The sequence below is a fragment of the Lepidochelys kempii genome, chromosome 9 (genome assembly GCF_965140265.1).
Source record: "Lepidochelys kempii isolate rLepKem1 chromosome 9, rLepKem1.hap2, whole genome shotgun sequence".
In the NCBI taxonomy this organism is placed as follows: Eukaryota; Metazoa; Chordata; order Testudines; family Cheloniidae; genus Lepidochelys; species Lepidochelys kempii.
In genome coordinates this window covers 60,249,021-60,275,550 of record NC_133264.1, presented here as the reverse complement: position 1 = coordinate 60,275,550, position 26,530 = coordinate 60,249,021, and the positions used below count along the sequence as shown (strand labels likewise).

At 53.2% G+C, this 26,530-nt stretch overlaps 1 protein-coding gene across 6 annotated transcripts in view; it reads right to left on the bottom strand.

Moving 5' to 3' along the window:
• Positions 1–26,530, bottom strand: part of MID2 (midline 2) — a 343,120-nt gene that overhangs the window by 22,090 nt on the left and 294,500 nt on the right. For all 6 annotated transcript variants that reach the window (XM_073360610.1, XM_073360616.1, XM_073360615.1 and 3 more), the window contains one exon: positions 15,621–15,782. In XM_073360610.1, coding sequence (XP_073216711.1) covers positions 15,621–15,782 — 162 coding nt within the window. The remainder of the gene's footprint in view (positions 1–15,620; positions 15,783–26,530) is intronic.

Genomic DNA, 26,530 nt, shown 5'->3' with positions numbered 1-26,530 from the left:
GAGTGGTTCCTGAAGGGGGCTTGTGAGGGGCGGAGGGAGAGGAACTCCACGGCGTATCCTTGATGGATAATTTCTGAGATCCAATTGTCTGTCGTGATCAATTCTCAATTGTGGTGAACAGCATAAGATGGCCCCTGAAAATAATGGGGGAAGAGATGGGTGGCATCAGTGGTGCAAGGAGGGTCTTGACTAAGACATCAAAAGAAGCCCTTTGCAGGTGACCGGGCATGGTGATAGAGGGGGCCAAGGCCTCTGAACCCTCTGCGGTCCCAGCAGAGGCTTGGCAGATGCTGGCAGTAGAACGTGTGAGGAAGAGGTTTACAGGTTTGTCTCTGGTGTTTCCCTCTGTGGGGCTGGAATGTAAAACCCCAGGGAGCATAAGGTCGATCTCAAGTTCTGTAACAAGTGTAGGGACTCGTCTGTTTTCTTGTTTAAGAGATTTGACTCATCAAGGGAAGGCCCTGAGTGGAGTTCTGGACCTCTCTAGGGAAACTTGCCAATTGTAACCTAGAATCCCTCCTCATGAATATAACCAGTGGCCAGCCCTCTGGTGCCATATCTGCTGCCTCTACGGCACTAACTTGCCCTCCTCTATGAAGGACTGGAACTGGGCTATGTTTTCTGTGCAGAGCTTGTCCTTAAAGCCCACCAGCCTGGAATAGTTGTTCAGGTTGTATTTCACTAACAGAGCCTGATAGTTAGAGACATAAAATTGCAGGCCCACAGAGGAAAAGACCTTTCTTTCAAGAAAGGCCCAGCCTCTTTGAGCCCTTGTCTGTCAGGGTGGCCTTTGATGGTGTAACCTAGTCCTCTCTGCCTCTACCTCTAGAAAGTTGGGGGTGGGATGGCAGAACAAAAATTCCTTAGGCTTAGGAAATGCAGACGCCACTTCTAAGCACATGCTTGGAGGAGTGCTGCTCGTCAGTTGGGGTTGATGTACGGGGTGGGTCTCCTTGGCCTAAATCAGTGAGGGGCCTCATAGCCTTCTCCATCAGGTGTTTCCTTAGGCAAAGCTCATGAGCTTCATGAGTTCTTGTGGAAACAAGCAACACATATTGCACTTCACTGAGATCTCACCCAAGTAGTAGAAGCTGCGTTGGTGGTCATCACTGATCGAGAAGGAGTGAGAGGGCAAGAGATGCAGTTCTTGAATCCCGGGATTCTGGGCATTGTTCCAGACCACTGGGAGGGAGTCCCCAACCGAGGAAAAACAAGATACACTAACTATACGATAAAACTCTAATTATAGTAATAGGCCAAGAAGCATAACAAACTATTTACAAATCTATTTACAGGTTCTATCAAAAGCTGGAGAAATCTGTAGACACAGGATTCTGACTCAGGCTATGCGCTGGTGAGAAGGAACTGGAAAGGTGTTGGCCCGCATGACCTTCTATGCCCTCGGTAGGAGCACGAGGCTACCTACCATGCATGTGAGGGCCAATGGAGCGCTGCTTGTTAAAATTTCTGGACTGGGGTGCATGGTGCGCATCTGTACCCCACGTGTAGAATACAGATCAGGACCAGACCTTGAAGAAGAACCCAAAGTTATCTCTTTCATCTAAGAAGACAAAGGCACTAGTACCTTTGGGCCTTCGAGATACATCCTGACCGAAGAGAGGGTCAGCCACCATCTTGCTGGCAAACTATGGATGGGAAAGGCAATCTTAAACAAAGCCTTGAACCAAAACTTGCTAGATGAAGTTTTAGACTTTTAGATGTGTGTTTTCACTTTTATTAGCTGGTAACCGTTTCTAGCTCCTCTGGGAAAGGTTGCACATTCTTCCCCCTGACAAAATTTAAGTTTTTTAATTGAAAAGCCAAAGACCAAAACACTTTCTGCTGTTGGCATATAAAAAATCTTTGCCAACCTGTTAAAAATGTTCAGTTTTCAGTTGCCAAAAAATCTGTTTTTTTCAAAGAAAACCTGAAAAGTTTCTCATGGGCAACTGTTTTCCTCCAAATGGGTCCAATTATTAATATTAACAATCTGCATTGCTGGAGTGCCCAGAGGCCCCAGTAGGACTGGGGTCTTACTGTGCTAGGTGCCTCTACCACATGAGCTAAAAGCCAACTGGCTGTTAGCTAAGGCTGTAAAGCAGACTCATTAATTGCTCTCTCCTAAGTGGTCTCGGTGCCACTAGATGGGACAGAACACCATACCCAGGAGGTGTGTGGGTTACATACACACCCTTTATGGCTCTCTACTTGCCCAAGCTGTGCCTTCCCATCTACACTACTAAAAATAGCAGTGTAGTGTCTCACTGCTGCCAGAGCCTTTCCCTGCTGCAGGGAATGACTCTGGCTGTGAAGAAAGACTCTGCCAGCTCCCCATTGTTGGAGCCTTCCACTGCAGCATGGAAAGACTCCTGAAGCGGGGCCTTTCCCCGCTGCCTCCCCTCTGCCAGAGCCTGTTACCGACAGGTGTAGCTACACACCTCAGTGTGGATGCAGCTTGCTTTTCACTGCAGTCTATAGCTACACATACCCTACACGCCGCTGCCAGTAGTATGTCGTGTAGCTGTAGCCTTAGCTAACTAAATAAAATTACCTCGGTTTTTGGAGTGTTCCCTGTACTAACCATAGGGAAGTTAATAATAATGGTGTAATTCTCAGCATCTTCACTCAGTGTTTCACTTTGCACCCCTAGATTTCAAAGCACTTCGCAAAGGCTGGTGTTCCTATCTCCATTTTCAGCTGAGGAAACTGAGGCTCAGGAAGGTGACATGACCTGGCTAAGGTCACTCAACAAGTCAGTTGCTGAGCCAGGAATAGGGAACACTGGAGATACTGGGCTAACATCAGCCAGTCTGGAAAGCTGAGTGTGACCTCGGTAATGTAGGTCATCTGCTATAGCCTGTGAAATTTGGTGCCAGTGAGTGTTTATGTTTCACAGTGTCCAATTTGCAAGATAACTGAGGTGAGAGGGCTAAAAATAATGCTGCCAGTTGGAAAAAGGCCTATTCTCAATGTCCCCCCCCCCCCAGTTATTTTAATATTTCTGTATCTTTTTCCTGCAGTAATGGAAAGAGACAAGCTCTTCACAAGTTAGAGCTGAAATTCTTCACTCTGTCAGGAAAGAGACGGCCACGTTTGTTGTTGTAAAGATGACCTGATTGGGAAGTGAATACAAACAAATGGTGCCAAACCTTGGCCTCAGATTTAGGAGTGTGACTCCTAGCCCACGGGCTCCAAGTACCATCCACAAAACAAGGATTGACACTGAATATCACAGTTACTGAGCAGAGCGGCTGGTATCGCAAACCCTGCTGTTGGTGCAAGGGCATTTCAAAGGGATGCTGTCTTGCAGCTTAGCTCCAAAATCTGACCTGCCTTAAAAAAATACCTCCCTGGCGCTAGAAAATTAAACAAATGAACAGGCTCTTAGTCACCTTCCACCTCACATCCACTATCCTGTGACCCCTCCCAGCATTCACCGAACATACAGTGGCACCTGCGGCACATTACACTCTCCATTAGTGGAGGGACAATGAGCCATCCTTAATGACAACCAAGGCTTTGGAGAACTAAAAAACGTGTGAACATCCAGGGATTTCCCCCGGTTCAGGAAAACAAAGGTTCAGCTAATGGAGGTTTGGATAATGGTGTTTGTCCTACACCTCTCCATAGGCTGTGCTCAGATGCCACTGAAGATCTCATACAAACAAGGAAGTAAATACCAAGAGCTATTTGATTTTTACATGCATCTGAAACAGCACTATCCCTGTCTCCTAAGGGACACAGAGAAGTCAGCAAAGAAAGAAAAGAGGAGATATAAGCCACTTCAAAGGTGCTGCTACAAAGCAAGAGAATAAAACCTTCAGTGCCAAAGGGCTGCAAAAAAAGGTAATAGAATGAGATTACTGAGAGCTGGAGAGGAACCGTTAGATGCCATCCAGTCACTTGTCTTGCCCCCAGGGCACAGGGTAAAACTATTTCCTGCAGTATATTCTAGCATGGCCTTTTCACTCCACAAGGGAGAATGCAGGCAGAGCAGCATCTCTGCTCCCCCTGCTCACTGTCCCAAAGCTCCCCGCCCTGCCGCCGCTCATACCCCTGCTCTCAAGTTAGCAGACACCTCCTCATTCTTGATGACACGTCTTCAGTACAGTGCTGCCTGTCAGGAAGCTAGGAGTTATGACAGCTTTTGCTGTCAGATTTGATTAACATCTATTCCAGTCCTGTCAGTCAGGTAGCTTTGATGTCACAAAATTCAGCTGGTTGGACTATTCCCTTTAGTGCTTAAGTTCTTTGTTCACACGCGGCCCCTATGCAGGAAGCCAACCAACTCCAAGGCCAGATACTACAAGGATGCAACCTCTGGGCTGTTTATTATTTGAATTTTACTTTCCTTCCCTGGAGTGTTTCAGGAATTGCAGAAATGTACTGAACTCAGAGGAGGAAATCCTGGCTGGGTTTATGGGTGTGCTGGGTTACAGAGGAAAGAGGGAGTTTGTTTTTTCCTAAAGAGTTGCTGATGCCTCAAGGAAAACTTTGAAAGTTAATTAGGAGGCTCAATGACACAGAAACACTGATGGAAATGTAAGGACAGAGGAGAGTTTGGATTCCATGCCAGGCAGACGTAGGATTCTTGCCCATCACCATGGGTAGCTTCATGACCATTAATAGCAATGGTAGCTATGCAAGCTAAGACAATCATAGGGATGGCAAACTGATTGCCAGCTTGAGTCAAAGACAAGCTGATTGCCTGCTGAGGTCAAGAGAGGATAATTCCTTGTACAACCAACAATATTATATAATTGGTTAAGATGCAGTGTGGGGAGGGATTCTCCTTCCTCTGAAACGTCAGGTATTGCCATCTGCTAGCACACAGGATAGCTGGACCTTTACTTGCGCGGGGGGTAGGAGGGAGGGGAAGGAGGAGATTATCAGCTGAACATGAACTCCAATGGCCAAAAGAGCTACAGTAAACCTCAGAGTTATGAACACCTTGGAAATGGAGGCTGTTTGTAACTCTGAACAAATCATTATGGTGGTTCTTTCAAAAGTTTACAACTGAACACTGATTTAACACAGCTTTGAAACTTTACTATGCAGAAGAAAAATGCTGTTTTCTCTTTATTTTTTAGTAGTTTACGATTAACACAGTACTGTCCTGTATTTGCTTTTTTTTCTTTTTTTTTTGTCGTCTCTGTTGCCTGATTACGTACTTCTGATTCCAAATAGGAGTGTGGTTAACTGGTCAGTTTGTAACTCTGGTGTTCGTAACTGAAATTCTACTGTACTGCAATCCTGGGATGTATAAACAGAGGAACCTTGAATATTTGGCACTCATGCGACTGCTGCTGGAATACTGTGTTCAGTTCTGGTGCCCACAATTCAAGAAGGATGTTGATAAATGGGAGAGGGTTCAGAGAAGAGCCACAAGAATGATTAAAAGATTAGAAAACCTGCCTTATAGTGACAGATTCAGAGGTCAATCTATTTAGCTTAACAAAGAGGAGGTTAAGGGGTGACTTGATTTTGTCTATAAGTATCTATGTGGGGAGCGAATAACGGGCTCTACAGTCTAGCAAAGGTCTAACATGATCCAATGGCTGGGAGTTGAAGCTAGACAAATTCTGACTCACGGTAAGGCATACATTTATAATGTTGAGAGCAATTAACCACTGGAACAATTCACTAAGGGTTGTGGTGGATTTTCCATCACTGACAATTTTTAAATCAAGATGAGATGTTTTTGTAAAAGCTCTGCTCTAGGAATCATTGTGGGGCAGTCCTCCGGTCTGCGTTATACAGAGGGTCAGACTAGATGATCACAATGGTCCCTTCTGGCCACAGAATCGATGAAGCTAATCCTCTATGACAAACCTCAGGTTTCTCATTATGTACGTGGTATGGCAGGGAGCACTGATCCCTGTGAACGAGAGAGACATTTTACAAACATTTCAGCACAGGAGCTGGAAAGTCTGTTGTGTTCCTTCTGGGGCTGACCTCTCCCCCACTCTGAGACTGCACCTCTCTTCCTGAGAACACCAGAGACACTCCCAACTCATCTATGGGCTCTGACTCTCAGCTATACCCAGCAAAGCAAAAGCATCAACCAAAGCTCTCTCTAGCCGGCTGGGCTGTCCCTACAGGATCTCGCCGTCTCTGCCCCTACTTCCCTCAGCCTCAGAGAGCTACTCCAACCCCTCTTATACTTCTAGATTGGCACTGACTAGACACCCCTGACAACCTCAGTGTGACATTAGAAATACCCTCTGCATCCCAACACTGAGCTTGAGCACCTGACACCTCAACAGAATAGCCCAATGTCCTTATGTGTGGGCCATGAATCTGTCATGCTATCGCCGGGGTACACTTCATCCACACCTGTAATGCTGCAGAGATGCTGGGTGCAGAAATAGCTGGATGGAAGCCACAGGGCACCGTCAGGGTAAAACCCTCAAGGCAGGATCATTTTAAGACGTCTTTTTCAGCACCTAAAAGGGTCTTTGTTTCAGCATATGTTGGGCTACTGCAGCCTGCTCTGTCCCTTCCCTGTCCTTTCATGTGGGCACATGGACATTGCCTGTCAAATTAACTTGGTGTCTCAGAGAGCACAAAGGCTCCTGCTGTGCCGGGATCACTGACTGGACAGGCACTTCACTGGGTATTGAGCGCAGTGCCCTCCTGCTGGCTGCACAGAAAAGCTAGAGAAAATTCTCTTCAAATGCCTTGCTCATTTCCCTTGGGATTGTACTTCAAAAACCAGCCTGGTTTTTCATTTGTTCTCTCAACCACAACTGGAAATATTTCCCTGCTCAGCTTGTCTGCAGCTTGGATGGTTTTTCCTTCCCTTTCGAGTCTATTTCTAACCTGTCTCTTTCAACGTACATCTCATTTGTAAAGCTTTGGGATTTCTCGTTAATTAATTTCCAAGGTAACTGCTCTGAGATGTCCTCTTGTTTTGAAAGCCCAAGATACTCAGGTCTCTGCCATTTCCACTCACTGGTCCCAATGCATTCCATGTCTCCATCTAAATCAAAGCTCCTTGAAAATATGACACTTTGAAACTGCTTTTGTCTTTTAAAGAAATATTTCTTTGTCATTCTCTACAGATAATTTCTCACTCTGCTTCACCTCCCTGCAGCTTAATTGCATGTGTTTCAGTTCCATTGTGGCTGGGCATTAATATTTAGACCAGGAGATGTGTTTTTCCATTTACCTAAGCAGTACTTTGTCTGTGAGACAAAGATAGTTAATGGGCCAGTCAGTGTACCAAGCTGTCCTTTCCTTTTCAGCACTCTGGCAGGGGAATAATTTACAATTATGCTCAGCAGGATCTGCTATCCCACTTGTCATGCCAGCAGAGGTAAGTCCAAATGGTACCCGCCTCCTGGCCTGTACAACCAACACTGGGCAATGCCAACATGCCACAGCTACACACTCCTTAGGGCGTTGGAGATCAGATTGCCAGTGATGTCTAGCAAATCCCCCCGTCAATAGGAACTGCATGCTGTCTCTTTACAAGGAACTGAACCTGAAGAAGCATCTATTTCTGAAAACCCATAAAGTAGGAAGGGTTAACAACAGGCTTCCAGTTGGCCCAGCTAGGCTGGTGGGCTTGGTAGAAGCTATGGAGCTGGACTGGAGCCCCAGACAATCTCCCTCTCCTATTTATGCCTCTTCTGTAGATTTTAAGTCTGGGAACCAAACCTTGGGGTATGCTGAGCAATTGCCACAGGTCCCAGCTCCACTGGTATATGCTAGCCCAGACTTTTGGAGATGTGTGCCAGTGTGGCCTCATTTGTAAAGCACCCTATTATGCAAACATGCCAAGGCTCTGCACTTTACAAAGCTTTCAGACTGTATCTTCATTTGGCTCCTTCTGTTCCGCCTGCAGAACCAGCACTGAAAGAGCACTTATTCACTCAATTGTTCTAGCTCTATTGATTCCAACGGAGAATGAGTAAACGGCGACTCTCTTCATTAAGCCTCTGCCATTTTGCTGGGAAGAGGCATTGTGTTAGGTTTTATGACTGTCACTCTCCTCCCTAGCTATCAGCATGGAAATGATGCTTGAATTTCTTTGAAGGCACAGAGAGCCAGACTGAGCAGAAAGTGCAGGACTGCATGTGGGCACAGCACCATGGGAGCCTACCTCCCTTTGGGGGTGTAGCATATCCTCCACCCACCTTCAGGTGGCTCTTTAGATGGCTCTGCCCTCTACATCTTGGGGAACAGCAAAGGAGTCAAGACTAACGCCTCCAGGAGTCTTGATCCCATGGCACTTCTTCAGGAGGGGAACACAGACCCCCTGCCGTAGTTTGGAATTGGGACAAAAACCCTCCTGAGGTCCCCTGGATTTATGTCCTAGAGAGAAGGCACGGTGAGAAACTGAAACCCTGATCTAGGCCTGGCTTTCAATACAACATTGCCCAGGGAGGATCTGGGACTCCTACGTCTAGGAGGGATGCAATCTCTGGGGCTCGAGCATACACCCATTGCGGTCTGCATGGCTGAAGCACAAACCAAGCAAATAATCACAGGGTAACTTGCCGCAAGCAGCACACACCTGAGGCCCTTCTTTTCAGCGCTTTTTCTTGCCTACTTTAGCTGGAGAGCAGAACCAACAATGTTCCAGTCCTGGTCAGTCAGCTAAGAAGTCAACGATTCTGATTACGCAGAAGTAATCAGGATGCAAAGCCTGGCTGATGAGGCTTCTCTCTGTCAATTTACATCCTTATACATGGCCCAGAGAAAGATGCTAAATCCCTTAGCATGACACTCAGAAGCCTGAATAGATAGGCATAAGACCAAAATAAATGGCTGAAACACTTGGGTGCCCTATGCGTCTGAGGGTGCACGAGAAAAAAGCAAGCAAGACCAGGCCCCTCAGCATGGTATGCAAGCCCACAACTGTCTGCTATGCAGTCAGAAAACTAACTGGTGAATGAAGGCTGCAAAGCAGAGAACAGGATTGAGAGTGGGCATGAAAACTGGTGATTATCTTCCTCTTCTCTGATGCTATCTTGGAAGAGGAAAAACAGCTAGATTGCAAGGGAGTCGCTGAATAACAGAAACACAATAAAACTATCAAAACATACAAATCTCCAAACAGACTCCCTATGGATTTGCTTGTTTAGGGATTGCTTGAAACATAGCATCCAGCTCCTCCGAACATATGTGTGTTAACAGAAAGATCTTAGAGAACTGGTGCTCACCCAGAAGAGCTGCAGACCCCATGGTGAATCAACTCCCCCGAGGATGAGATCAAACTTTCAGATGTTCCCAACTTGAATTTCAAACAGGTTTAAAAATTATTGAATAATACATGACAGCAGTTGAATTGCTATGATCAACTGGTTTGCTCAGAGTATAATAGCTGGAGAAGGATGGTGATAATGGTGGTTTATGTCATGTGTGTGGCAGGCGAGTGTGAAAAGGTGCATCCTGTGTGTGGAGCTATTGGGATCCTCATACAAGAGACGGGAGCCATTCCTTAGCATTTGACTGGTGCTTTATTGTTACGTTAGGATAATTTCTTGGAGTCTGAAAACTGGACCAGCCAATGCCTTTGTCCCAAATGCAGATAAATCTCAGCCCTTAATGTGAACCCACACCAAACAAAGACCCACCCTGGCCCGATACTCAGACTAGTCCCTGCGTGAAGTGCCGCTACTGTAAATCCAAACTGGAACCACTGCCATAGAGCCAGCCTATGAGGGTGTTTAGAATACACACTTCCAACTGTTCCTAAAATCAACAGATAGCCCAGAAGGGCTCACCTGCCAAATGGGGCAGTGGCCTTAGAGTCACCTGACACATTTCGTTTCTGAAGTGAAGGCATTTCTCTGTGTACTCCATCATCACAATGCACTGTGAGGCAAACAATGGAAAGTGGGTCTGATTCCTTCAGCTCCTAACCAGATGTCAGCTTTTGTCTCAGTTACAGCAGTGTAAGTCCAGAAAGAGGTTAGGGCTTGTCTACACAGGGAAGGTGACTGGAATAGCTATTCTGGGACTACTCCTTGTGTGGATACTCATATTTTGCAAAAGCTATAGTACTTAAAATTCACACCCTTCCTTATTCAGGAATCACCTCCGCAGAAAGACAAACCCTTAATCTGGGCTAAGAGCAGAACCTGGGGCCCTTCTAGCTGTACTATTCATTTCCATTTTCCAAATAATGTTATGATAATTTCCACTTCTTGTGACTTACAGAAAACCAGCCCATGGGACACACATTATCATAGCCCGGAGCTCATCAGACATTACAAAGTGATGCATAAATATCAACAGGTGGAAATGTATCCTCAGCATGAGTCAGTAGAGGGCTAAGCATTTAAAGCATTGGACAAAGCTCCACCAATAAAAGCCATCTCCCCTCTATTCCCTTCAGTACAGGAGCCGTGGCTTTCTCTGTATTCTGTGAGGAACCCAGTGCACTTTGGGATACTTAATGGGGCTCAGGGCATGTGCTTACTACGGAAACATCAGCTTTCCACCCTGTCTTAAAACCAAAAGAGACCCTCCACACTAATTGGTTTTACATTCTGACCAGTTAAGGAATGAGGATTCAGTGGGAGCACTGATGCTGTTGCATTCTGGGAGTTAATATCTGTCTTCACAGGCCTTAAGTCTATGGTGGAATCTCTGAAAACACCACTTCTGAAGCAGAGAGTAGAATCCAAAATAGGTTAACTGGTCATTCTTTTCTTGTACGACTGTTGACATTTTTCTGAAGTGACATCATTTGTGAAGTGTGTGCTCTGTTATAATTGGCTGTTTTGAAGAATTATAATAAATTGCTACACACAGGGTTCTACACTGACAAATACAGGAAGGAGAAATAACCAAGAGTGAGCTACTACAAACCCAATACAAAGTGGTAGGCTCTTCATACACAAAGAACAATACATTTGTTTGTAGTGTGCAGCAAATAGGCCTATTAAGACCCACAGGAGAACCTTAAAGAGACAGGTTCCTTCGCAGGGCATTGTTCATTCTCTGCATGCTCAGGAAATGGCAACATAGTGGAGTTTATTTATCTGTTACTATATATTGTTATATAAAAAAAAATAAAAACACAGATAAACTATGTTAAAAGGACATTACTAAGATTTCAAAGTCAATCACTGAAAAGTGGAGAAATGACACAATTATGGTCGCCTGTGCAACCTTAATTCAGCCCCTTTGTGCTTATGCTTTATAACGCAGTCTTACATGATCACATACTATTTTTTTTCCCACAGGACCCTTTCTTCCTTCACTTAATTAGCAGCTATTCAATATTTTTTTCCCCTTCCCACTGTTCAGTGTGTGCCTCCTGCTTTATTTACTGCACACTATTCAAACCCTGCTGTGACGGCAGAATCATTAATTTCCTCCTGTGCTTTTCTGAGGCACTCATCACGACACTCTCTGAGTGCTTCATCAACATTAATTTATTTTCACAACACACCCGTAAGATCCCCATTTTACAGACGAGGTACTGAGGCAGAAAGATTAAAGTACCCATTTTGGGTACCCAATCCGAGACACCCTGGACCTGATTTTTCATAGCACATGTAAAACTTTATGTTCAAAGCACAGCTACCATTGACTTCAGTTGCAGCTGTGGGCGCTCAGCACTAATGCAATCAGACACCAGGGTCTCAAGTTGGGCACCCAGCAAATTAAGAACAGACAGTGACCAGTTTAAGTGACTCACCCAGCATCACACAGGAGCTCTGTGGCACAAGCAGGGATAAAATCCAATTCTCCAGGGCTGCATTCAACTGCTTTAACCATGAGACCAGTCCCAAGCTGCCCCCTGCCTGCACTCAGGTTCAATCTCTCCACCTCCAGCTCCCAGTCCCAGTGTCTCTCCTCCCCCCTGCCTCCAGTTCCAATCCCATTAGATTGCTTGTCCCAAACTACTCCTTTCCCTGCCCCAGTCCAGCTTTTGCCCTGTCGTCTGGGAACTCACATCAGATTGTTTCCGGCCTGGGCTCCAATAGGAGGGTCACTGAGAACACAGGAAAGACAGGCTCCCAGCTCTTCAGTTCCAGCCCAGATCCACCCCAGCCCAAGGCAGCTGGGAGCGGGCATTACAGGGAAAGTCCAGCATTGCTCCTGTAGCCCAGGGCTGGAATATGCTTACTGGCTCCATGGGCATGGCATACATGCAGTCTGGTCAGCACTGGGAGCTGTGAGAGGCCCAAGCATGCCCAGTGTGGACGCAGTCTTTTGGAGATTTTACCTGCTAGAACTGAAGAAGTCTCTACTGAGCAGGTATGTCCTGAGATTTTTCCAATGGCCATGTTTGGGTGGATTTTCACAGGGAACATCAAAAAGCACAGCTCTGACACAAAGGCTACTCCTGTCAAAATGGTAAGTCCCTGCTCCAAAGCATAGACATCTCAGGGAAAGGCTGCCAGGATCTTTTCACATGGGCAAAACAACTTATTTCCCCCCAGCCTTCTTGGAAATGCTGGATTTTTTTGGTGAAATATTTCATAAAAGGAAGAAAAAAAAATTCAGCCTATGCCACACACGACATGAGAAATTTCAGCCCAAATGGTCAAAGCTTGGCAAAGTTAAAAGCTGCTGAAAAGAGGGTCTTATAACGAGAAGTGTTGAGCAACGCTCTCAGCCCTGCCAATCAGAATACCTTTCCCATGGTTAATATGTTGCTCTTTCTTCTCTAGATCTGTATACCAGGCTGGTGGGATCCTCACCTCTCAGTTCTCAGCTAGCAGCCCCTAGAAGAGAACTCAGTCCACTCTTTTCCCTGTGTGGCCGCTGATATACTGTACAGCCCCAAGCACATGAGAAAGGACCGGAGCAGAGATTAACATATAAGAAGAGGGAATTAGAGGGAGACTGAAGGGTAAAGTCTTCCCTCCTCCTCATGTCCTGCATGCTCTCCTCCTGCTTTGGCTGTCACGTGGCTTTCCTCCCCTTTTTAGCAAGCCAAATCGCCATTATACCCATGCCTGATATATGCTCCTTCTCAAAGGCCCTCTCAGTATGGTACTGTGGCCACACACAGGCGCTGTAAGAGGACACTGCCTGCATTGTGCAATATTGTTCTAGCTTCCTATGGACAATTTTTAGGCTTTACCCTCTCAGCTCCCCTGTTTACTCAAGGGCATGTAGAGTGAGTGACTGTGGCCACTATTACAAAGTTAACATTAGCCAACAGGCTCCCTGCAGTTCTTTCCCATTCTAAGCCTTGAGAAGAGCTGTGGTATCACACAGGTGAGCCTGCAAATCCTTGTGTGGTGCACGTGACTGCTGAACTCCAGGGGAGACCGCACATGGCTGCAAATCAAACTCCATGTTAGGGGCAGTCTGGCACTCGCACAGGGAAGTGCAAAGTCCCCCAAATGCCTGTTGCCTTGCTCTCAAGGGTGCAGAGTAAATGAGGGGTAGAGAGGAGCACAGACTGTCTGGAGAGACGTGCAGTCCTCATCATGCTAATGAGGTGCTTAGGCTCTCCTGCCTCTCAGCAGAAGTAACCTGGCTCTCAAGTGGCAGTGCTTTCATTAACATCATCATCCTGAACTTACGCAAAATGAGGTAGACACCGTTTGCTCAAACTTTCCAAAAACTAGGACTGACAGACATCAAGCACAGAGCACGTTAACCAAAAGAGAGATGTTCACATTTTGAACATGTGGAAACAGGTAGTTACAGTAGAAGTCTCAAGGTGACACTGAAGCTAAGGTTGGCTCCAGACAGATATTGTAGCAACATATGCAAATAATGTTTTAATGTTAATTTAGCTGTTCTCTTATCCTTCGGCTGGGTTGGGGATGCATGATCATTTAAATGATCATACAATCCCAATGTTAGAGATTCATTCTGTAATATGCATAACAGTAATGCTGAGCACTTCTTATAGCACTTTATGCAATTCCTGCTTTACAGTTTGACAAATGTAGGAAGCTGCTACAGAGAGTGAACAATCAGAATTAAAAATTTGATCCGGTATATATTTCAGTAAATCAGGTTCGTCTGTAAAGCACTGCACTTAGCAGCACGCTAATATCTCTGATGACTGACACTGAATAAAACAACAAGTTGCAGCCTCCCCAGGGAGCTACTGAAACTAACCTATTTTCCTTTCTTCTGAGTAGGTTTGTCATATCAGCTCTTGGCCTGTCACGTCACCAATTTCTTATTTCCATCTTGAGTGTATTTCAAAGCAGGGAGGGTGCTTTTAAACAGCTTTGGAGGGAGGGATACATTTTTAATAAACAAAAGAGAATTAGATTGGAGTTTGTTTTTCATCAGCGTCTATCCATTCTCTGCAATGTATGGACTTTATTTAATTTCATTGTATTTAAAGTTGCCACAGTTCCATGAAAAGATTGAGGAGGTAGAAGCAATAAATCATTTCAAAAGCCTAGTCAAGTGCAGAACTCAGACATGATTGAAACATCAAGAAAAGAGAACAAAAAAGAACTCTGGGCACGTCGGGACCAGACGGAGGAATTTTATAATCATCAACAAGACATGGCCACAGATCAGGCAGCGCTGGACAAAAGCCAAGAGATAAGTCACTTGCAACTACTTTGGAAACCGACTGCCCATTCCAATATTTTGACTTTTTTTTTTGTATTACAAATCATCACTAAGCGGGATGTGTTACTGAGGTAATGGGCAATGAGGTTTGAATCCTCCCCATATCATGTTCTTCTCCACGGCCAGAGTGGATCCAGTCCTGTTCCCTTTGAAGTCAATGGGCCTATGGTCTGATCCCGCTTCCGTTTTTAGAATGTTGTTAACTCTTTCCCTCCCCTCTGAGGGAATTCAAGTTGGGAGAACCAAAGTCTGAACTAACCTTTTTCTCATGTTTGTTGGCAAAGCCCATGACATTTCCTATATAGATGCTTTTCAGGTTTCTTTTCCTGATAACTCTATGATAACAAACCAGCACATGCCTCACAGTCCTCCCAAATAACCCCACAATAATAAGCCAGTGAGCAGTCTAATTCACATGAGTGACCCTCTCTTAACAAACCAGTAGACACCAAGCTCAGTGCTCAGAAGTAAGCGAGAAGTCAATTTCAAGAGGTTTGACTTTATTAAGCACCAAAAATGTGGGATGCTCATCTGCTCATTAAGAACAGGTTGTGCAACCAGATTTCTGCTACTTTCGCTTCTTGACCGAGCCAGAATTCTGGATATGGTTTGGAGAAGTGGGTTCAGAGTAGATATGAACTGACCTGAACGTTTGCCCAAATAGTCCCTGTCCCAGCGCCTAGGATTTAGACAGTATGCAACAGCTGAATGGAGGGGAAGGGACTGGGGACGACGGAACAGTAAAGACAGACGTGTTTGCATAAAGGAGCTCATGAATAACCCTACAATAACAAACCCTACCCAACTAGCAACATGGGCGCAGCTTAGCATTCTGGGGAAACCCTAGAGACACCAGCTAGCATGCAGTGCCCAGAGCTCACATGCAATCTGGCCTTTGTGTTTTGTGCGTATGATGGGAATTAAAAACAAGTCAAGCAAGGAAACAATAAACAAAGATTTCAAGTTTCCAAAGGGTGGTTATAAGACACAGCAATTAAAGAGTTAAGGAAAATCTCAGCAATATCCTTTTAAACTCCAGGATTGATAAAGCTGCTTTTCTACTTCCCACCCAACCTGAAAAAAAAAGCCCTGGCACATACTGTTTGTCTTGAGCCTGGCAGGTTCACTGTTCCGGCTCCCAGCTTGGTTTATGGCCTTGACAAGGAAGATGTATCTGGTGCCACTCTGGAGCCCGTGCACGGTGTAGTGATTCTGTTTGATGTTGGGGACAATCATCCAGCTATCCATGGAGTTGTACAGACCTGCAGTACAGGAGCAAGGTGTGGAGAGGAGATTTATTACCAGGTAATGGAGTCAGAGGACAAGATATAATGCAATGGCAACACAAGCTGGTAAAGTGGAGTTCATGGACCACGCATCCTTCAGACTGATTTACTGTCTGCCCAGGAGTTAACAACAGAAACTTGCTGAAGAGGCTGAAGGAAAATTTACATAAATGATAGAAAACGGCTGCTGGGGGAATTTTTTTTATCATCACATGAAAGTGAAACTTGATAAGTCAAAACTGGCACGGCCAGGGAGTAGTGAGAAAGGGGATGCAGGCATTGCAGTCAGCCTGTCATGTTGTTATCTGGGGAAGGGATGGAGGCGAGGGCGAGAGAAAGCTTTGAACAGAAATTAAAACATAAAGGTTCTTCCAGGTCCAGGCCATCTGGAAGATGAAACATCCAGCAGAGGACGCCTGGGAGAAGACAAGATAAGCCAAATACAATGAGCTGCTGATGAGACCTCACTGAGTGGGCAGACTTGATTGTTGGTCTGTCTCTGGCTTAGCACTCACATTCATTACAGCTGCTTAAAAGGGCTGCTAATGAACTCCAGGTGTAAGCTTTCCCATTAATTGCAGGAGAGCAGCACCAGTGGTCACGCCAGGAGGAGCATGCAGCTGCACCCCTGGCCTTGCCAAATGTGCAGGGTGACCGGAGAGCTCTCACAGTTTGTAATTTAATGCAGAGCGATTTGTTTATCAGACAAAAGGTCTTTGCCTGAGCTGGTTTCTAAGAACCAGTGCCTGTAAACTTAACCCACCCTCACTGCAGCCACTCCAATTAGCTTTCCCTGTCTACAGGGATTACCACTGCAACAGGGTCCAAGCAATGCTGCTAATATGCTGCGGCCTCACTGAGTCTCCTTTTCAAGTTGCCATGTAAAATGCAGATAAAATACTGGTGTGCTTGGGGACTTACATGACCAAAATGAGAAACAAATGCTTCAGGAAGTGCACCTTGGAAAGGCTGGGAGCTCTTGATAGCTTTTACTTGGTTGTAATAAATGACGGCAGTCAGGGGAATGGACTGGCAGCGACGCCCTGCGGAACATGCTCCCTGCCAGTGGAATTTCTTTAGCTGGAGGCCACCTCATGCACAGTAGTGCTTTCACCAGCCAATGTGATCCTGCCATGCTGGCATGTCCTTTTCACTGCTCAGTGGGTTGTAGTGTTAAGAACATTGATGTGATGACCCTCCCCACGCACCCCACACGTGCCTCCCACACATGCTCAGCGTGCAAGGAGAACCCACCAGGACGGAGCTAAGAAGCATTGTCAGTACAGCCGTATAGGATGGTGCTGGAAGCCTGCAGCTGCTTCCACCCTCCTGTAGAACAAAACTGTTTCCCTTGGCGACGTCCATTTCTCTCCTACACTGCTGTCCTGGCTGCAAGGGTGAATTTCCCACAACCATACACAAATTCACCAAACAGCAGTTATAGCTGTGGTCAATATTTATTCCTTTTCATTAGCCATTGCTGCTACCATTACAGGCCACGAGAGTAAAGGGCACCTGCTTCTGAGGGTGCATTCACCTCCGTACAGCAAGCCAGCACAAGGTCTATGTGCCATTGCCTAATGGCCTCTCTTGAATGAAACATGGACTTGTTCACCTCTCACAATTTCTCTCTCCTCCAGGAAAATCTTGCTGTGTCATTCAGCAAGTTGTAATGGGTGACACCACAGCGCTGTGACACAGCCTATTAAAAATAAAAGGAAACATGCCATTTGTGCTGCTTTACGATTCTAATACCTTCCCACTGGTAGTCACACCACGTACATATTACATGGGGCTTAGTGCTCACAGATTAAAAGGGGAAAGGAAGTTACAGATATAATTAATATTAATCCACGAGTGACACTACAGGCTAGTGTAACTCATACAAGCAATTTGTCACTTTGTCTCCCTCTAGTGGCTGATTCATATAAGAGATTAAAAGTCTACTAAAGCTATCAGCTCAGGGAGTTACTCAAGTAGCTCAGAAGCAGTGGAGGATTATTCTTTTAGCATTGAGGGTCCCCAGTTAGGTGGTCATTATACAGGCACATTATGTGATATCCTGTGCTAATACAGGATTACAGAGTAGCAAGGGAAAGGAAAACAGCAACATTGCATCCATGGGGGACATTCTTATTACAGATATCTGTGCTATAAGCAAGTGCTAATGTCAGTTAGAGAAGAAACTGCCGCAAACAGCTGCTATAGACCAGCAGAAGTGGAGGAAACAGACAATGAAACATTCCTGGACCAATTTGAAGTACTCAGACCCATGGTCTAGGTGGATGGCAACTACCCAAGTACCATCTGTTGCATGACAGACACCCAGGCATGGGTACCAAACATGTGCCCAGGTAAATCAGAAAACAGCTTTATGACAGAGAATCCAACATAGCTCTACTTCTTATCAACAGAGAGGAACCAGCTGGGAATATGAGGATAAGAAGGAAATTTGAACCTGTGATTACAGGCTACTTGGATTCAGCTTGGTAAAGGATGGAGCACAGAATACAGCAGTACATGACTGTTAGATTTCAGGGAAGGAAATTTAGGGAATGAAGGAACCTACCAAATAGGGTGCAACAGGAGGAAGTATTTAAAAAATATCCACGTGTACGTCTATGTGGAAGAAGACAGAGAACTGCTCCATACCACACACTTCATGTAGAGCAGAGTACAGTTCCTCTGAGAAACAAGAAAAACAGCCAAAGAGGCTCCGCTTGGGATTGTGGGACAGATTGGAGGGGTAAAAAAATGGAAGAAGGAAATGGAAATTGGCTTTTACCAATATGTTTTCAAATGACATATTGATTTCTTTCATAAACATGAGTATCAACATATTAGGACAAGCTCAATGTGAAAAGAACAGTTGGAGTTAAAAAACAATATTATCACATAGATTAGAAAACAGATTTTCATAAAGGACCACACGTAATTTGTCTGTGAGAGGGGGATTATGGAACAGATTTCAACACAAACTAAAAAAGCTTCACAAAAGGGTCACAAAAATGCAAAATCCCAGGAATCAATCCACTAGCCCACCTTGGCTACGCTGGTAGATCTGTGTGACGACTCTGCATGGTTGTGTTAAAAGACTGTGACTTTCACTGCTATCGCTGGCTCTCAATGTGAGGGGGCACTGGTGCTGGCTGTGTGGGAGGTGGAGGGATGGCACTGGCTGAGGATGTGAGGGGGTGATGGTGATGGTTAAGGATGTGAGGGGGTGCCGGCACTGGCTGTATAGGAGGTGGAGGGATGGTGCTGGCTCAGGGCATGACGGGGCGCTGGTTGGGTGGGAGGTGGAGGGATGGCGCTGGATGAGGACGTGATCCGGTGCTGGTGGTGGCTGAGGACGTGAGGGGGCACTAGTGCTAGGAGGTGGAGGGATGGCACTGGCTAAGGAGGTGAGGGGCGCAGGCGCTGGGTGGGTGGGAGGGGGAGGGATGGTGCTGAGGACGTGAGGGGGCGCAGGCGCTGGGTGGGTGGGAGGGGGAGGGATGGTGCTGAGGACGTCAGGGGGCGCAGGCGCTGGCTGGGTGGGTGGGAGGGGGAGGGATGGTGCTGAGGACGTGAGGGGCGCAGGCGCTGGCTGGGTGGGAGGTGGAGGGGTGGTGCTGAGGACGTGAGGGGCGCAGGCGCTGGCTGGGTGGGAGGGGGAGGGATGGTGCTGAGGACGTGAGGGGCGCAGGCTCTGGGTGGGTGGGAGGTGGAGGGATGGTGCTGAGGACGTGAGGGGCGCAGGCGCTGGGTGGGTGGGAGGGGGAGGGATGGTGCTGAGGACGTGAGGGGCGCAGGCGGTGGCTGGGTGGGAGGTGGAGGGATGGTGCTGAGGACGTGAGGGGGCGCAGGCGCTGGGTGGGTGGGAGGTGGAGGGATGGTGCTGAGGACGTGAGGGGGCGCAGGCGCTGGCTGGGTGGGACGGGGAGGGATGGTGCTGAGGACGTGAGGGGCGCAGGCGCTGGCTGGGTGGGAGGGGGAGGGATGGTGCTGAGGACGTGAGGGGGCGCAGGCGCTGGGTGGGTGGGAGGTGGAGGGATGGTGCTGAGGACGTGAGGGGCGCAGGCGCTGGGTGGGAGGGGGAGGGATGGTGCTGAGGACGTGAGGGGGCGCAGGCGCTGGCTGGGTGGGAGGGGGAGGGATGGTGCTGAGGACGTGAGGGGGCGCAGGCGCTGGCTGGGTGGGAGGGGGAGGGATGGTGCTGAGGACGTGAGGGGCGCAGGCGCTGGCTGGGTGGGAGGTAGAGGGATGGTGCTGAGGACGTGAGGGGCGCAGGCGCTGGCTGGGTGGGAGGGGGAGGGATGGTGCTGAGGACGTCAGGGGGCGCAGGCGCTGGCTGGGTGGGTGGGAGGGGGAGGGATGGTGCTGAGGACGTGAGGGGCGCAGGCGCTGGCTGGGTGGGAGGGGGAGGGATGGTGCTGAGGACGTGAGGGGCGCAGGCGCTGGCTGGGTGGGAGGGGGAGGGATGGTGCTGAGGACGTGAGGGGCGCAGGCGCTGGCTGGGTGGGAGGGGGAGGGATGGTGCTGAGGACGTGAGGGGGCGCAGGCGCTGGCTGGGTGGGAGGTGGAGGGATGGTGCTGAGGACGTGAGGGGCGCAGGCGCTGGGTGGGTGGGAGGGGGAGGGATGGTGCTGAGGACGTGAGGGGCGCAGGCGCTGGGTGGGTGGGAGGGGGAGGGATGGTGCTGAGGACGTGAGGGGCGCAGGCGCTGGGTGGGTGGGAGGGGGAGGGATGGTGCTGAGGACGTCAGGGGGCGCAGGCGCTGGCTGGGTGGTGGGAGGGGGAGGGATGGTGCTGAGGACGTCAGGGGGCGCAGGCGCTGGGTGGGTGGGAGGGGGAGGGATGGTGCTGAGGACGTGAGGGGGCGCAGGCGCTGGCTGGGTGGGAGGGGGAGGGATGGTGCTGAGGACGTGAGGGGGCGCAGGTGCTGGGTGGGTGGGAGGGGGAGGGATGGTGCTGAGGACGTCAGGGGGCGCAGGCGCTGGGTGGCTGGGAGGGGGAGGGATGGTGCTGAGGACGTCAGGGGGCGCAGGCGCTGGGTGGGTGGGAGGGGGAGGGATGGTGCTGAGGACGTGAGGGGGCGCAGGCGCTGGCTGGGTGGGAGGTGGAGGGATGGTGCTGAGGACGTGAGGGGGCGCAGGCGCTGGGTGGGTGGGAGGGGGAGGGATGGTGCTGAGGACGTGAGGGGCGCAGGCGCTGGCTGGGTGGGAGGGGGAGGGATGGTGCTGAGGACGTGAGGGGCGCAGGCGCTGGCTGGGTGGGAGGTGGAGGGATGGTGCTGAGGACGTGAGGGGCGCAGGCGCTGGCTGGGTGGGAGGGGGAGGGATGGTGCTGAGGACGTCAGGGGGCGCAGGCGCTGGGTGGGTGGGAGGGGGAGGGATGGTGCTGAGGACGTGAGGGGGCGCAGGCGCTGGGTGGCTGGGAGGGGGAGGGATGGTGCTGAGGACGTGAGGGGGCGCAGGCGCTGGGTGGGTGGGAGGGGGAGGGATGGTGCTGAGGACGTCAGGGGGCGCAGGCGCTGGCTGGGTGGTGGGAGGTGGAGGGATGGTGCTGAGGACGTGAGGGGGCGCAGGCGCTGGCTGGGTGGGAGGTGGAGGGATGGTGCTGAGGACGTGAGGGGGCGCAGGCGCTGGGTGGGTGGGAGGGGGAGGGATGGTGCTGAGGACGTGAGGGGCGCAGGCGCTGGCTGGGTGGGAGGTGGAGGGATGGTGCTGAGGACGTGAGGGGGCGCAGGCGCTGGCTGGGTGGGAGGGGGAGGGATGGTGCTGAGGACGTCAGGGGGCGCAGGCGCTGGGTGGGTGGGAGGGGGAGGGATGGTGCTGAGGACGTGAGGGGGCGCAGGCGCTGGGTGGCTGGGAGGGGGAGGGATGGTGCTGAGGACGTGAGGGGCGCAGGCGCTGGCTGGGTGGGAGGGGGAGGGATGGTGCTGAGGACGTGAGGGGCGCAGGCGCTGGGTGGGTGGGAGGTAGAGGGATGGTGCTGAGGACGTGAGGGGCGCAGGCGCTGGGTGGGTGGGAGGGGGAGGGATGGTGCTGAGGACGTGAGGGGGCGCAGGCGCTGGCTGGGTGGGAGGTGGAGGGATGGTGCTGAGGACGTCAGGGGGCGCAGGCGCTGGGTGGCTGGGAGGGGGAGGGATGGTGCTGAGGACGTCAGGGGGCGCAGGCGCTGGGTGGGTGGGAGGGGGAGGGATGGTGCTGAGGACGTGAGGGGCGCAGGCGCTGGCTGGGTGGGAGGGGGAGGGATGGTGCTGAGGACGTGAGGGGCGCAGGCGCTGGCTGGGTGGGAGGGGGAGGGATGGTGCTGAGGACGTGAGGGGCGCAGGCGCTGGCTGGGTGGGAGGGGGAGGGATGGTGCTGAGGACGTGAGGGGGCGCAGGCGCTGGCTGGGTGGGAGGTGGAGGGATGGTGCTGAGGACGTGAGGGGCGCAGGCGCTGGGTGGGTGGGAGGGGGAGGGATGGTGCTGAGGACGTGAGGGGCGCAGGCGCTGGGTGGGTGGGAGGGGGAGGGATGGTGCTGAGGACGTCAGGGGGCGCAGGCGCTGGCTGGGTGGTGGGAGGTGGAGGGATGGTGCTGAGGACGTGAGGGGGCGCAGGCGCTGGCTGGGTGGGAGGGGGAGGGATGGTGCTGAGGACGTGAGGGGGCGCAGGTGCTGGCTGGGTGGGAGGGGGAGGGATGGTGCTGAGGACGTGAGGGGGCGCAGGCGCTGGCTGGGTGGGAGGGGGAGGGATGGTGCTGAGGACGTGAGGGGGCGCAGGCGCTGGGTGGGTGGGAGGTGGAGGGATGGTGCTGAGGACGTGAGGGGGCGCAGGCGCTGGCTGGGTGGGAGGGGGAGGGATGGTGCTGAGGACGTGAGGGGGCGCAGGCGCTGGGTGGGTGGGAGGTGGAGGGATGGTGCTGAGGACGTGAGGGGGCGCAGGCGCTGGCTGGGTGGGAGGGGGAGGGATGGTGCTGAGGACATGAGGGGGCGCAGGCGCTGGGTGGGTGGGAGGGGGAGGGATGGTGCTGAGGACGTGAGGGGCGCAGGCGCTGGCTGGGTGGGAGGTGGAGGGATGGTGCTGAGGACGTCAGGGGGCGCAGGTGCTGGGTGGGTGGGAGGGGGAGGGATGGTGCTGAGGACGTGAGGGGCGCAGGCGCTGGGTGGGTGGGAGGTGGAGGGATGGTGCTGAGGACGTGAGGGGCGCAGGCGCTGGGTGGGTGGGAGGGGGAGGGATGGTGCTGAGGACGTCAGGGGGCGCAGGCGCTGGCTGGGTGGGAGGTGGAGGGATGGTGCTGAGGACGTGAGGGGGCGCAGGCGCTGGGTGGGTGGGAGGGGGAGGGATGGTGCTGAGGACGTGAGGGGGCGCAGGCGCTGGGTGGGTGGGAGGGGGAGGGATGGTGCTGAGGACGTGAGGGGCGCAGGCGCTGGCTGGGTGGGAGGTGGAGGGATGGTGCTGAGGACGTGAGGGGCGCAGGCGCTGGCTGGGTGGGAGGTGGAGGGATGGTGCTGAGGACGTCAGGGGGCGCAGGCGCTGGGTGGGTGGGAGGGGGAGGGATGGTGCTGAGGACGTGAGGGGCGCAGGCGCTGGGTGGGAGGTGGAGGGATGGTGCTGAGGACGTGAGGGGGCGCAGGCGCTGGCTGGGTGGGAGGGGGAGGGATGGTGCTGAGGACGTGAGGGGGCGCAGGCGCTGGCTGGGTGGGAGGTGGAGGGATGGTGCTGAGGACGTGAGGGGGCGCAGGCGCTGGCTGGGTGGGAGGGGGAGGGATGGTGCTGAGGACGTGAGGGGCGCAGGCGCTGGGTGGGTGGGAGGGGGAGGGATGGTGCTGAGGACGTGAGGGGCGCAGGCGCTGGGTGGGTGGGAGGGGGAGGGATGGTGCTGAGGACGTGAGGGGGCGCAGGCGCTGGGTGGGTGGGAGGTGGAGGGATGGTGCTGAGGACGTGAGGGGCGCAGGCGCTGGCTGGGTGGGAGGTAGAGGGATGGTGCTGAGGACGTCAGGGGCGCAGGCGCTGGCTGGGTGGGAGGGGGAGGGATTGTGCTGAGGACGTGAGGGGCGCAGGCGCTGGGTGGGTGGGAGGGGGAGGGATGGTGCTGAGGACGTCAGGGGGCGCAGGCGCTGGCTGGGTGGTGGGAGGTGGAGGGATGGTGCTGAGGACGTGAGGGGGCGCAGGCGCTGGCTGGGTGGGAGGGGGAGGGATGGTGCTGAGGACGTGAGGGGGCGCAGGTGCTGGCTGGGTGGGAGGGGGAGGGATGGTGCTGAGGACGTGAGGGGGCGCAGGCGCTGGCTGGGTGGGAGGGGGAGGGATGGTGCTGAGGACGTCAGGGGGCGCAGGCGCTGGGTGGCTGGGAGGGGGAGGGATGGTGCTGAGGACGTGAGGGGCGCAGGCGCTGGGTGGGTGGGAGGGGGAGGGATGGTGCTGAGGACGTGAGGGGGCGCAGGCGCTGGCTGGGTGGGAGGTGGAGGGATGGTGCTGAGGACGTGAGGGGGCGCAGGCGCTGGGTGGGTGGGAGGGGGAGGGATGGTGCTGAGGACGTGAGGGGCGCAGGCGCTGGCTGGGTGGGAGGTGGAGGGATGGTGCTGAGGACGTGAGGGGCGCAGGCGCTGGCTGGGTGGGAGGGGGAGGGATGGTGCTGAGGACGTGAGGGGGCGCAGGCGCTGGCTGGGTGGGAGGGGGAGGGATGGTGCTGAGGACGTCAGGGGGCGCAGGCGCTGGCTGGGTGGGAGGGGGAGGGATGGTGCTGAGGACGTCAGGGGGCGCAGGCGCTGGGTGGTGGGAGGTGGAGGGATGGTGCTGAGGACGTGAGGGGGCGCAGGCGCTGGCTGGGTGGGAGGGGGAGGGATGGTGCTGAGGACGTGAGGGGCGCAGGCGCTGGGTGGGTGGGAGGGGGAGGGATGGTGCTGAGGACGTGAGGGGCGCAGGCGCTGGCTGGGTGGGAGGGGGAGGGATGGTGCTGAGGACGTGAGGGGGCGCAGGCGCTGGGTGGGTGGGAGGGGGAGGGATGGTGCTGAGGACGTCAGGGGCGCAGGCGCTGGCTGGGTGGGAGGGGGAGGGATGGTGCTGAGGACGTGAGGGGGCGCAGGCGCTGGGTGGGTGGGAGGGGGAGGGATGGTGCTGAGGACGTCAGGGGGCGCAGGCGCTGGCTGGGTGGGAGGGGGAGGGATGGTGCTGAGGACGTGAGGGGCGCAGGCGCTGGGTGGGTGGGAGGGGGAGGGATGGTGCTGAGGACGTGAGGGGCGCAGGCGCTGGGTGGGTGGGAGGGGGAGGGATGGTGCTGAGGACGTGAGGGGGCGCAGGCGCTGGGTGGGTGGGAGGTGGAGGGATGGTGCTGAGGACGTCAGGGGCGCAGGCGCTGGCTGGGTGGGAGGTGGAGGGATGGTGCTGAGGACGTGAGGGGGCGCAGGCGCTGGGTGGGTGGGAGGGGGAGGGATGGTGCTGAGGACGTCAGGGGGCGCAGGCGCTGGGTGGCTGGGAGGTGGAGGGATGGTGCTGAGGACGTGAGGGGCGCAGGCGCTGGCTGGGTGGGAGGGGGAGGGATGGTGCTGAGGACGTGAGGGGTGCAGGCGCTGGCTGGGTGGGAGGGGGAGGGATGGTGCTGAGGATGTGAGGGGCGCAGGCGCTGGGTGGGTGGGAGGGGGAGGGATGGTGCTGAGGACGTCAGGGGCGCAGGCGCTGGGTGGGTGGGAGGGGGAGGGATGGTGCTGAGGACGTCAGGGGGCGCAGGCGCTGGCTGGGTGGGAGGGGGAGGGATGGTGCTGAGCACGTGAGGGGGCGCAGGCGCTGGGTGGGTGGGAGGGGGAGGGATGGTGCTGAGGACGTGAGGGGGCGCAGGCGCTGGGTGGGTGGGAGGGGGAGGGATGGTGCTGAGGACGTGAGGGGCGCAGGCGCTGGCTGGGTGGGAGGGGGAGGGATGGTGCTGAGGACGTGAGGGGGCGCAGGCGGTGGCTGGGTGGGAGGGGGAGGGATGGTGCTGAGGACGTCAGGGGCGCAGGCGCTGGGTGGGTGGGAGGGGGAGGGATGGTGCTGAGGACGTGAGGGGCGCAGGCGCTGGGTGGGTGGGAGGGGGAGGGATGGTGCTGAGGACGTGAGGGGCGCAGGCGCTGGGTGGGTGGGAGGTGGAGGGATGGTGCTGAGGACGTGAGGGGGCGCAGGCGCTGGGTGGGTGGGAGGGGGAGGGATGGTGCTGAGGACGTGAGGGGGCGCAGGCGCTGGGTGGGAGGTGGAGGGATGGTGCTGAGGACGTGAGGGGCGCAGGCGCTGGGTGGGTGGGAGGGGGAGGGATGGTGCTGAGGACGTGAGGGGGCGCAGGCGCTGGGTGGGTGTGAGGGGGCGCAGGCGCTGGGTGGGTGGGAGGGGGAGGGATGGTGCTGAGGACGTGAGGGGGCGCAGGCGCTGGGTGGGTGGGAGGGGGAGGGATGGTGCTGAGGACGTGAGGGGGCGCAGGCGCTGGGTGGGTGGGAGGGGGAGGGATGGTGCTGAGGACGTCAGGGGGCGCAGGCGCTGGGTGGGTGGGTGGGGGAGGGGTGGTGCTGAGGACGTGAGGGGGCGCAGGCGCTGGCTGGGTGGGAGGTGGAGGGATGGTGCTGAGGACGTCAGGGGGCGCAGGCGCTGGGTGGGTGGGAGGGGGAGGGATGGTGCTGAGGACGTCAGGGGGCGCAGGCGCTGGGTGGGTGGGAGGGGGAGGGATGGTGCTGAGGACGTGAGGGGGCGCAGGCGCTGGCTGGGTGGGAGGTGGAGGGATGGTGCTGAGGA